At 42.0% G+C, this 12970-nt stretch overlaps 1 protein-coding gene across 9 annotated transcripts in view; it reads left to right on the plus strand.

The window, feature by feature from the left end:
- The window catches only part of Bcas1 (brain enriched myelin associated protein 1), a 99991-nt gene that overhangs the window by 47085 nt on the left and 39936 nt on the right, over positions 1 to 12970 (plus strand). For 8 of the 9 annotated variants that reach the window (XM_087197674.1, XM_087197678.1, XM_087197679.1 and 5 more), the window contains exons 5-6: positions 3904 to 4062; positions 4987 to 5031. In XM_087197674.1, the coding sequence (XP_087053800.1) occupies positions 3904 to 4062; positions 4987 to 5031 (204 nt within the window). Of the gene's footprint in view, positions 1 to 3903; positions 4063 to 4986; positions 5032 to 7853; positions 7989 to 12970 lie in introns of all 9 variants that reach the window. The other variant, XM_087197672.1, reaches the window with a different exon arrangement.

Raw genomic sequence — 12970 nt, forward strand, 5'->3', positions numbered from 1 at the left:
CTTATGATTTGATTTAAAAAAAAATCTACTGAAACCAACCCAAAACTGGCTCCAGTGTTAGAATCAACAGAAAAAGACATTTTTTAATTAGTATAGATTATTCCATGTGTATAAAAGTTGAGTAGGACCATAGATGGTATGTATATTTTAAAAGTCCAAATTAAACTTCTAGAGATTAAAAGCTATAATGTGTGAAGTAAAAGTACATTAATGGGATTAATCATCTTAAATGATGCAGAAAAAAAGAAGAGAGAATTTTAAAACACAGCAACAGAAACTATCCACGGGGGAAGATTTTTAAAAAGAAACAAAGGAAAATCAGTGAGCTGTACAATTGCAGGCAGACTAGTATCACGTCATTGGAGCCCTTGAAGGAAAGGAAAGGAGGGGAAAGATACTTGAAAACGTGATGGTAAAAATTGATAATTGGGCTAGGGATGTAGCTCCTGCCTCAAAAGCACAAGGTCGCGAGATCGACCCCTGGTACCAAAAAAAAAAATTGATAATTTCTGGAATCACTTGGATCAAATCATTTATCATTCATTCATTTACTACTTGCACAAGTCCATGTGCAAAAGAAATGCAAAGAAGAAAAAGAACAAAACTTCCTGTCTGTCTCTCCTTGTATTCTAGGGGAGGAAGAGGCACAAGGCCAAAATGACTAAGTGAGATTTTTACAGGTTTATCAGTCTCAGCACTCTTGAGATTTCCTCAGAGGTGGTCCTGGCCCTGTGCATAATGGGTGTTTAGCAGCATCCTTGGCCTCTACCGCCAGATGCCAGTTGCGCCCTCCAGTGGTGACCAAAGCCACCTCCAGACACTGCCACCCGCCCCTAGGAAGGAGGACTGGTGATACATGAACAGAGAAATATGCCAAGAAAAGAGAAAAATGGCAATTAGCAGCGAAAGGGTGTTCCAGGATTGAGTTAGAGCAATTTAGAGTGGTAAAGAAAGACCTCAAACAAGGTGATGGCCTAAGTGGCTTGAAGGTCATAATGTAGCGTGTTTCTGGCAGGTAGATGCTCAGGTACAAAGGCAGGAACCTGTTTGGCACATTGAGGCCACAATAGAGTGACTGCAGGAAAGTAAATCAAGAGAGGGTCAGGGAAGAAGTGGGGATGGAGTGAATGAAGGACTTCTCCAGTTTGAGAAGCGTCCTGTGATCACAGCAGTGCGGAGTTCGAGGCAGATGAGCCAACAGTCGATTACACTCTAACTGTGTGGCCTCAATACAAAGAAGCGGTGTTCAAGAAATAAGGGTGGCGTGCCTTAGACAAACTGAGTCCAGCGCTTCTTCAGAAGAGATCTACAGAGAATTTATGAATTGAGCATATATTTACACATACTCTTCAGAAAGATATTTGCTTCCCAATGCCTGCATTTAATTCACTGCCTGGTGAGTTGAGCTGAGTTAATACTGGTGGTAAATGGTCCACAACATTTAGGATGTTCAGTGCTGGCAGCTGGGGAGAGAATCCCCACACTGGTCCCTCTCCAGCTGTGTGAACTTAGACAAGTAACCTAACCTCGTATTAGTTGTTTAAAAACTAACAATGATAATATTTGCCTCATGAAATTGTTGTGAAGATTAAATGACCCATGTGTAATGCACTTATTTGGACAGCAGTTTACATGTTGTAGGGTATTTGATGGCGTATGTTATTTCATAATAAGTAATGATATGTTGAGATGTGATGAACTTGTTCAATTTAGTCTGTCTTAGAAAAGAGGACACTTGGGCCGGAGATTTCGCTCAGTGGTTCCGCTGCCTGCCCCGCAAACACAAGGTCCTGAGTTCAATCCCCGGTACCAAAAAAAAACAAAGAAAAGAGGACACCTGCATTGTTCACAAGTAGTCATTACAGTAAATGTTTTCTGGTGGTCGGGATAGTCTACCTGTGTCAGTTTATCCTGGGTTCCAGAAACTACAGTGTGCGGAGATCAAGAGCCTATAGGCAATGCTAGCCTATTCTACTCTCTATTATTGGAGGAAGTGGTGAAAACAGACAGAAATGTCAAATCTTCTCTGGCACTGCTAAGACAATGGCTTCCTTCTGTTCTCCTCCAAATCAGGGTATTGGCAACATGGGAGATGGGGAGATGGCATGGCAGGTCAGGCCCAAAGGCCCTGGGATAAAGGAAGACTACACAGGGATGGAGGAGACAGGGACAGGGAAAGGATGCTCAGACCAGGAGATGAAGGTCTGGTTGGCCTCACTTACTCCCCTCACCTGCAGGCAAGTTCCCTGGTATCAAGCTACACCCCCAGGGCCACCCTGCCTACCCTGGACATACTTGATGTCTCACCTGCCACCTCTACTGAGGCACCAGACCAATGTCAAAGCCCAGAGACAACTGCAGAAAAATCTGCTTAATGAAATCGTCCATTATTTGCAAGAATATTTATCAAGTTTTAAAATACACCTACCACTTGACCCAGAAATATCACTTTTGGTAATTTGTCTAAAGAAAATATAGATGCATACGCAAGACTCAAAATAAACATTGGCATACGGATATGAACATTGCCTACCATAGCCTAGACGCAACAGCATAAATACTATAAATGCCCATCAGTAATGATACTGGACCATCAATAGTGTCACAGATGCACAGTGGATACACAGAATGGCACGTGACAAGAATAAGCTGATCCGGAGAGCCCATCTCATTTACATAAAATTATCATTTATTCCATTCCTCTACTAAGTAGTCGTGTGAGGATACGGCTTTGTAAATCATTCTGTGGCCTTGGTGTCCTTGATACTTGAGAAGCAGCAGTGAGCAGAGGAGACAGAAGCCATGCCACGGTGGAGTCTACACTCGTGGGGGCACGAGAGTGGGCTGGTACTGGTCATGTAAGCACAGGCACTGTGACAATGAATGTAGCAAAAAGGGGACAGTGGCAGAGGTGACAGTGAGAAAATGAGAGGTATGGGTGGATGTATGGAGGTTTCCTCTCAGAAAAGGTGGCCCTCAAGACTGGAAAGATGGATGGAAATTACCTACGGGCACACAGAGGAGCAGAATGCTCCAGACAGAGAGCCAGGAGGTGGAAATAGCTTGTGATATGCTTGAGGAACTCAGAGAAAACTGGTCAGAATAAGTGGAGAGGAGAGAGCAGCAGGGAGAGCTGGGAGATTCGGCTGGCTCTATCCTTTGTGCCACAGAGGGGAGCCTGTGGAGGGTTTGGCCTGACTGCGAGGCCCAGGGCGGCCACTGGGGGCGGTATGAAGTAGAAGATAAGGTCTGTTGAGTGAAGAACGGACTGAGCATTCCAGAACCCAAGTAGACAGGGCGGGGGGCCACAGCTGTGATGAGGGAGAGAGAGGACAGAGCATTGGCCCAGAGCCATGGAGGTGAAGATGGGAAAAAATACGGATCCAGAATGCACCCGGCTTTCTCCCCTGTCACATCCGCGGCCCCCGAAACTCCAGCTTCCAAAGGCAGAGTGGTGGTTTCAAATCACCAGTACTTTTTTTTCGGTTGATATGACTCACTACTGTGAGGATTGTGGGAAATCCAATACAGCCACCTTGGTGATGACATACAACTCATTAAACAAGGAGACCACAAAGATAGAAAATATAGGCATCTTACACACCCGCTTTGCAGAATGGGGAGGAAAGGGGTTTGATTTGGAACGAGACATGCACTGCTGTGTTTATCACCGTCTGGCTCCAAACAGTGCCCCTGCAACCAACTGCAAATGCTGAGTATGTTAGGAAGGTAGGGAGGGGAGAGAGAGGGACTCTCATAAGGTCCTTATTGTTCTTCGGGCCCGTGGGTAGAAGAAGTATGGTTGGAATTAGGGGAAAAGAAAGAAAGGGGTATGAAGCAAAAGTAGGACTTTGAAAGTCCACACTCAACAAGTTGCAACTGTGAAAACTGTTTTGCTCCTAGGATATAGTTGACAGCAAGGAAACAGAAGGACAAGAAATTGAAACTTCAAACTGCTCTGTCCCTGGGGACCCAGAAGGGCTGGAGGTAGCAAGGGAGGACTCCCCAACAACAGATACCACGGAGAACAATACTGCCATCATGAGTTTCTTCAGAACTCTGGTAAGTAGTTCCGTCTCCTGTTCCCCGGTGCTGTTGTTTGAAAGAGGCACCCATGAGAGAACTCTTAGTGTTGGGACCCATGGCAGGGACAGTGGGTGCCCAGACCAGGTAACATGGCGCACATTCTAATGGAATTCCACTGCGGTTGGATGTCTTATGGTCATCAGTCTTTTTTTTTCTTTTTCTTTTTCTTTTGTTTTTGGTACCAAGGATCAAACTCAGGACCTTGTACTTGCAAGGCAGGCTGAGCTAAATCCCCAGCCCTATGGTTATCAGTCTTCACAATTACTAGAAAATACAACCTTGAGTTGTTGACCTAACAAGGCAACTTTGCCATTCAAATGGTGAATAAAACAGTGTAGCAATCACTTTCAGTCTTGTTCAGTCTACCACTTTAATTGGATAGGGTAGAGACTGTGTCTTTGTGTTTCTTGTCCACCTCTGACCTCCAAGGCGGAGCCCATAAACAGATACATGACAAAACTCAAAAGAGAGCTGAATGGATGAATGAATGCATAATTAACCAGCTCCCGATATGTCAGATCTATATGTGAATATCAAGACTAACTCCAAAAGATACAATTAAAAGTCAAAAGAAGGTGCCACAAACACCAAAGGGTTGCCACATGTGTGGAATAATAATAATGTAGAACTGATGGGAAGTCTGTGACCTTCCCGGAGGCAATTTTGAATGTGGTCAAACTTTTGGTGAATATATGAGATCTGATGCATTTCATTATAAAATTTTAATTCTGTTTACTTTTTATTATTCAGAAGTTCCTTGGTTTCTACTAAATTAGAAGTACTCATTTCCTTCTTTGTTGGTGTGATAAACTGGACTACCCTAGAGCATTATGTGTCTATGAAATAAAAATCACCTTAAAAAGCTATGGTTTGTAATATATGTTTTCTCCAACTCTTAAGGTGTCACCCAACAAAGCCAAAACAAAAAGAGAGCCAGAAGACACGGTAGGTGGAGTGAAGTGTGTATGTCTACAGTGCATGTGTGTTGGGTTTGGGCACAGAATTGGATTCAGATCTGTGTCTGCTTGTTTGCTCCCTGAGTGATGTATGTATCATATGTGCACATGTGTGTATCACATGTGCTTACCTGTGTTGTATATATACATACACATCTATCAATGGCAATTTAATACTGCTGTTGGGTTGTCTTTAAAATACTTCATTTAAAAAAAAAATACTTCATTTAGGTAATGGTATTTGAGTGAAAATTTAAGTAGAAGCTTAAAAGCTATGCCAGTCCTGGCTAAACAATGTCACAATGATTAATTTCTTATATAAAATAAGAACAAAATACTAACAATTATATCATCATCTTAGTCTTTTAAGTTGCATATAGAGAAACCCAGAAAGTATAAGTATAATGAAGTATAAAGTATAATAGTAAAGTATAATAAAAATGACTCCCTTTAAAATAAAAGGAAGATGCAACCATTTTAATCCCAGGTACTTAGGAAACAGAAGTAATATCGCAAGTCTGAAGCTAACCTGGGCAACTTGATGAAACTCTGTCTCAAGATTTGAAAAAAATGAAAAGAACTAGGGATGTAACTCCCTGTGAGGCCCTGGGTGCAACCCCCTGTACCACAGGAAAAGGGAAAAAGAGTGTTCTTTGCTTTCATGTAATTTGAGGGGGGAAAGTCCATGCTGCAAAGATAATTTTGAAATAAGATGGTTGCCGTGGATATGTGCCAAATGGAGGACCGTGTGGAGGAGTCAGGCGTCCTGCTGCATTTTTCACTGTCTTCCTGGAAACTCAGCCAGTTCCCCTCACAGTAAATTTGGTCTGGAACAACTACTTTCTTAAAGATGCTTTCCTTTACACTTGACAGGATCAATTACCTTAGTGGGACACATGGTTTAAATTTCCTGGAATTCCTGAGAGCAGTTTAACTTGGTGACAGATAGCGTCTTGCATTCTTTTGATAATGGAAAGTGCTTTGAAATGCACTGGGATCCACTGAGTGGCCTGGCCAGCGCCACACATCTGCTACTTATATTTGAAGGAGCTCAGTTGTGAAAAAAAGAAATCCTAGGTTTTGTCTCCAAAGACCTGTGTTTGCGCTCCAGTTCTGTGACTTGATAATGATATGATGCTCGACTTTATGAACCCGTGGTCTCCACATTCATAAAGCTGAGACAATGAAAAGTCTCTCCCTAGACCCTAGCATTGAGTGAAGGTGTGAAAATGCCCTGTGAGCTACAGGGCTCTGTCCAAATGTGGGTGATGCCTATTCCTGTTTTCATAGGCAAGATAGATTCGATTCTGTGATTCCATTTGTATTATATTGATTGCTTGCCCTAGAATTTTCTCCCATTGAAAAATGTATTTCCAAGACATCTGCATGTATTGTCCTTAAAATTATTCATTTGTTACAAGGGAGCTAGGGTCAAGTTCAGTGAATGGTTGGGTCAGAATGTCTCCCTTTTGGCTCTGTTTTGCATTGTGTGAAGACACAGCACAATAGAGGATAAACAGTGGGGGGTATGGGTGTGATGTGTGACCAGATGCAGTCTTTCTCCCGAGCTGGTCACACACCAGGCCCCTTCTACAACCAAGAATGTGGCGCTAACTGAATATACCTTGCTGACAAAACCTCACTGTCCTGTCCATTGCTGAACCTGAGTCTTGGCTGAGGGTTTCTGCATGTAGGTACCCGTGATACATACAAACAGACCTCTCCCCTATAGAACCTGTTCTCATACCTTGCCTTGCTGATACCTTTTTCTACTGAAGTTCTTGTATTTTTTTTTTCAGTCTGTATCTCTGTCCTGTTTAGCCCTGGGTGGTTTTTATCAGATTCCATGCCCCATCCAAAGTGTCACACCATTTCTGCCTTGAGCCAGCCGTTCTCAGTGGCTGTAGCTGGGCTAATTCATTCCCAGCCTCTTCCCACTTTGACGGGAGAGACTGGTTCGCCCTGGAAACATCCTTTGCCTGGAAGCTCCGCCCATCTGGAAGTCAGTCAGAATCTGTGTGCTTGGTACTGCTTCCCTCAGGCTTCAAACACTGAATCAGAGGACATCAGTTTGAGCGTGGAAGTCTTTTGTAGGTAGTATTTGCCTTGTCTCAGGGACACAACACTAAATTATTTGTCAGCAAATAATTTTTTCTTTCCCATATGACAGTACCATTTGGATATCTAAAGCCATTAAGTGGGAATTGTGTTATCTTTTCTATTTTTCTTCGTATATTTTAAGTCATGTATTATTAAATGTCTGGTTGCTGTTTTTAGCAAATAATGGGCAGGGTAGGGTTGGGTTGGGTTGGGTTGAGGATATTCTTTTTTGAAATCTGTTTAAGTTATGGGAGTAGGTCACCCTGTTGAAAATCAGTATGTACCTGAAATTGACTTGAATATGCTGTTTATTGCTGGGTGGGTGGGGCACACCTGAAATCCCAACACTCTGAGAGGCTGAATCAAGAAGATCATAAATTTAAGCCCAACCTGGGTAATTTAGCAACTTACTGAGACTCTGTCTCAAAATTTAAAAAAAAAAAAATCTTTTAAAAAAGGATCAGGGGTTTAGCTCACTGCAAAAGCCCTGGGTTCAATTTCGGTCCCCACCTACCCAAAAAATGCTGTTTAGTAAATAGTCTTTGAGAATTTAACAAACCCAAACATTCACATGGTGTCTTATGGTTGGGGGATGAAAGTCATATACCAGCAGTTAATCGTCTCAGTGTATTAATGCACTTTAAGACAACAGAAAAAATTGGATTTTGTTGAACAACAAAGTTCTAAGCTGTGACTGCTGTTGCCCAAAAGGCATCCAAAGCAGAAAGTGTCTGTGATGGACAAGCTGGTCAGAACACGTCAGAGACCCGGGGAAAAGGCGGCAAGAAAAAGCACCTGGAGAGCCCCAGGCTAGGACTCGCCTTTAGAAAATTCTTTAGACATCAGGTTTGTATCTATCTCGTTCAACTAGGAGAGCCAAGAACCCTGGTCTTCACCACGCCATGCTCACGCATTCTGTGCCCACCCCACTCTGCTTCAGTGAAGACAGAGCCTGCGGTTGTGATCAGTGAAGGGAAATTAAAGATGATGTGACTCAGACTTCAGTGAATTAGTTTAAGTCCCCATAGCTATAAACATCTCAGACCAGTTTCTCCCAAATGTGGACCAGGGTTCTGAAATTATTCTTATTGAGTGTTTCCCAAATGTTGGTCATTTGCATACCACCTTCACCATTTGTGTTAGATATCCTATTAATCACTTGATGTTTTTCTATTGAAATTGGCCATTTTCTGCTTAAATGTGTCTTGAAAAAAAACTTTATATTTCATTATATAGAGAAAACCAGACTCATTCCTTGTAAGAGGAAGATAACAATTTAATATAGCAAACAAAAAGTGTAACACTCTCACCACCTCATTTGTTTGAGCCCTTAATCCAGTGCTCTAACTTTATTTTTAAAAAAACCAAAAAACAATTGGCCAATGGTGTGGAAATATTAAAGTCATCCAGCATCAAACTGAGCCTTTCCCTGGAATGTTGTTAGACAGATGATAGAAGAGTTGGAAAAGGAAAAGTATTTTCACTATTCAAATGCTATTTAATTTTGAATTGCTGTGCTACCTAAAACCATCTCTGGTCCAGCAGTGGGATGCTGCCTACACTTTGGGAAATACTCTTCTAACCCCAAGATAACAATTTTACCTTTCTGTGGTCTGCTCCTTCCATTCCCAGTATTAACTAAGCTTCTACTGAGCCCACATAACACCTAGGTAAGAGGGAAAAAAAACAATGAGTGAAGGCAGAGCAAGTTCTCCACGTCATGAGGAAGTTAAGACAAAATGAAGCCATTTTTGGAGATACCACTCTTCTAATATCCAAGAAGACACCAGTGTATATCTGAAACCATCCATTTAAATAATTTCTGAGTTGGGTCTGCATGCTTGGAAATTTGTTTGAAAGGTCAACCATTCTCCACCAAGTTGAATGAACTTTATTAACAAAATTTCCCAGCTCGATAGTCAGTCTTACAATTAATGTATGCAAATGTAAGTTCCATAGGAAGTCCTCATAGGTGAATTTATGTTTGCACAAACAATGTTATGAAGCCACCCTTCAGTTTCTGTGCAGAGAGAGAAAGAAGGGAATGATAGGTAATGCAAATAGGAGAGGAAACATTAAAAAGTAGTCCCATTTTGGTATGTGGGAAACCAGTTAGTAACTGCTACTGAAATATGTTGTAGACTCCTACAGAGGAATCCAGTTCAACCCCCATTGGGAGTTGTGGTGAGTAAGGGGCCTGAAAAGTTTAAGATTATGACATACCCACTGCCCTATTCTGGCCCCAGACCAGCGTTGCAGTGGGACATTGGTTTCATGCACTACAGAATCTCACATCTGCAGTGACTCTTTTTATTCATAAATGGACCACCCAAGATCAGTGTTATTTGCTTAGAATTTCCAAAATCTTTGGCCTCACTTTCTGCCACCAAGGTTTATTTGGGGAAAGGTAGGACTCTGGACTCCTAGGAAGAGGTAGAAAGGCACCCTTGCTTGGAAGAGGCATGGCCTACAGTCTTGCCTTGAGTTATATATTGCATATGTGTTTTTTCTAAATGTTGATGTAAATTAAAATACTTCTGAACTCTGTCTTATTCAACACTTTGGCAGAGCTCATTGGTTTTTATCTTTGTACTTAGGACAGTTTATTTCTTTTTGCCTTCTGATTATTCTTTTGTCCTCAAAGAGGAAAATGGGTCATTAAAAGGATGAAGCAGATTCCGTCAGTGATGCCCATCACACAACTGTAGGAGGTTGACACCTTCCAGTTCACCATGGGTTGTAATCTAAAACAAACAAGAGGAAAACAGAGCGAATTCAAAGATTAAAAAAAAACAAACTATGAATTTTCCACTTTTGTTGTTAAAAAAATACAATGGTTACCAGTTCTGATTGGTTTCTGGGTTTATTTCTCCATCTCAGTTTTCCTTTCTATAAAAGAGGTTTTCTTCATTAAAAAAAAAACCAAACAAACAGTAAAGGTTGTAATTAAAAATGAAATAAACTTAAGTCATAAATGATTAGAGACCCAGCTTTCCTTTGCTGAATCTGAATAGGTTGTTTGTTTGGTTTTTTTGCCTCAATCCCACACAATGCCTCAAAATCAAACTCTCAAGCATCCTCCCAGTCAAGGATGACAAGCACCCAAGGCCAGGCATTGCTCTTAGATGCACTTGAGGCACTGTTTGAGATGCATTTGCCATACCCAGAATGCTCCTTTCTCTGCTCAGGTTTCCCAGCATCCTCTCTGTAAGGCAGCCAGAATGTTAATTAGCAGCTGGCCCAGCTGATCCATAAGCTCTGCCGTGCATTCACTGTTTTTGGTTCTTGTTGTAATGCTTGCATCTTCCTAACACCACATGTCTCCCACACTCCAGAGTGAAAGCAAAATGAAAATACATTAAGAAGGTAAGGTCGTTTGATAGGAAGTCTCCAAATCTAGTATCTTAGAATTTCATGTGTAGGGGGCCGGGGGTTTAGCTCAGTGGTTCTGCCCCCTGCTTCGCAAGCATAAGGACCTGAGTTCAATCCCTGGTACCAAAAAAAAAAAAAAAGAATTTCATGTGTAGGGTCACCAGATAAAACACAGAGTACCCAGTGACATTCAAATTTTAGATAAATAAGGAAAAATTTTAATATGAATATGTGGTCCATGCAATCTTTGGTACATACTTATGCTAGAAATTTTTTCTTTGCCAATCTGAAATTCAAACATAATGAGGCATTTTATATGCTCATTCTATTTCAAATCGTGAGATTGCCTCTGAAAACATGGGTAGAGTTTTTGCAGTCTCTGCTATAATGTAAACAAAGAATATTAAGCTGGCTAATGCTTGCCAAACACTACTGGACAGATGCCTTGGGGAAGTAAGGGGGGGTGTAGAGTGAGTGGAGAATGGAAAGACAAATGGCGCTCGAACTGGGACTCTGTAGCCAGGAAGGAAGGGAGGGAGGGAGGGATGGGAAGGAGTAGGTGGATGGAAACAGAACAGGGCTGGATTGTGTATGGGTAACCCTGTTTGGTCACTTTCTTGTATTTTTAGTTAGTTAGCTAGTTAGCTAGTTAGTTAATATCTATTTTGTTCCAAGCACTATGCCTGATGGGAGCTGGAGAAGTAATAATGACCAAGACCCTCTTTCCCTCAGTGGACTCAAAGGGTAACATGGGAAACATAGTCAACAAACAACTGCACAGATACTTTAAAGTTACATTATGTGACTATAAATATAATACAGTCCCATGCTTGTCATGCTTTTGAGGGTCTCTGGGTATCTTCCTGTGTGAAGAGAAGAGAAATGGCCATTTCTCAGCAAAACTAAGCAATGTAGATGTGTTTCTTTATCTTTCTCACATCATTGGTTCCCCACTATGAAGCCTTTTGGGGCATTTTTCCACTAATCGCCTTTCTCCTGGTGAAATTTTAATGCAAGACATACATTTTGTTGTGTGTTTATGACATATGACCCTTTGGATGGGCATGGACCATGTTACTAATTTCTACAACACCCCACCCAGAACAAAAGCTATGACCCAATTCTCCCTACTTTGGGGATGATAGTGGCTTTATTTAGAATGGTGTGCACATTCCACCCCTTGATGAATAGAATAGCCTTGGGGGGGCAGGGCCTAATTGGTAACAGTGTAGTACAGAGTTGCTATTGATGCTTGGGTTTGGGGACCAGGCTCCCTAGATTCAACTGCCAGATCTCAGCCCTTACTAGTGCAACCATGGGCAGGTTACTTCCCCACCAAACTCCTACATTCCCTGTCTATAAAATGGGTGTAATGATTCGTTCCTTCCTCATAGGATTGTTGAAGCAGTCAAGTGCTTAGAATAGTTCTTGGCACCATTACCTTTTGTTAGTAACCCCAAGATTAAAGTTGGAAATTTTGTCTTGAAGAGGTGAGAATGGCCCAAGGGGAATCTTCAAGAGTGGGGGCTGAATGATGAAACCCCAGACATGTCACGCATCAGGTAATGGGCTGTCCCAGAGAAATTCTAGAGCTCTGGAGAACTTTTTTTTTGGTAGCCTCCATATGAGTCTGGCTGAGCAGCCTTGAACTGAATGAATCTACAGCCTGGAAAGTAGAAAAAGCAAAGCAGCAGGAGTTAAATCAAACAACATGGGGTCATGATGTGATTGAATCTCTGCATGGCCCGTGGCCTTGGCTGGGCTGATGATTGGCTGAAGCCGGCCACAGCCCTTTCTTACAGATGAGATAGGGTCGGCCCCAGCCTGCCTGGTGCATGGTCTCAAATGGACCCCAAGCAAATGGGAATTCTCCCAGCAAAGCAGAAGTGGTGGATGCTGGGTAGTTAGCCAGACTTGACTGCTCCTGGCTCATCTGCTTCCACACGGGTCCCGGAACACTTGTCACATGTCTCCTTGACAAAGAGCCTCAGAGCAGCTCTTAGGGCGCAGTTGCCTTCCTTTCCCTGCTCGATTTCTAGTCACCTTCACATCAAAGCAGCCATCAGTTTCTCAGTAAAGTCTTCCCTGATTGCCAAGCATGGGTCTAATTCTCTGCTTTAGGTTTGGGAGGGTTGTTTTTTGTGTTTTGCCAACCACAAACCAGCTCATCCCTCCATAGCACTTATCACAATTGAAATTTTTATGCTTATTTGAGAAATAATTTGTTCAATATCACTCTGTCCATGAGGATATATTATATACCCAGTGTACTTCATGGCTCATAGCAGGCACTTAATGTATTTTTATGAATAAATAATACGTTGTTACATTTTTGAAAAAGAAAACAAGCTACTTCATAGGTGGGAAGGTAGTTCCCTTTAATCAGTCCCCTTTAACCTAATTACAGAGTGGGGCTAAAATAGTACCAGCTGCCTATGACCATCTGAAGCATTCTT

This window comes from Heterocephalus glaber, unplaced genomic scaffold, assembly GCF_053883595.1.
Source record: "Heterocephalus glaber isolate CG9 unplaced genomic scaffold, H.glaber_assembly_v1.0 deba00001673, whole genome shotgun sequence".
NCBI classification, from domain to species: Eukaryota; Metazoa; Chordata; class Mammalia; order Rodentia; family Bathyergidae; genus Heterocephalus; species Heterocephalus glaber.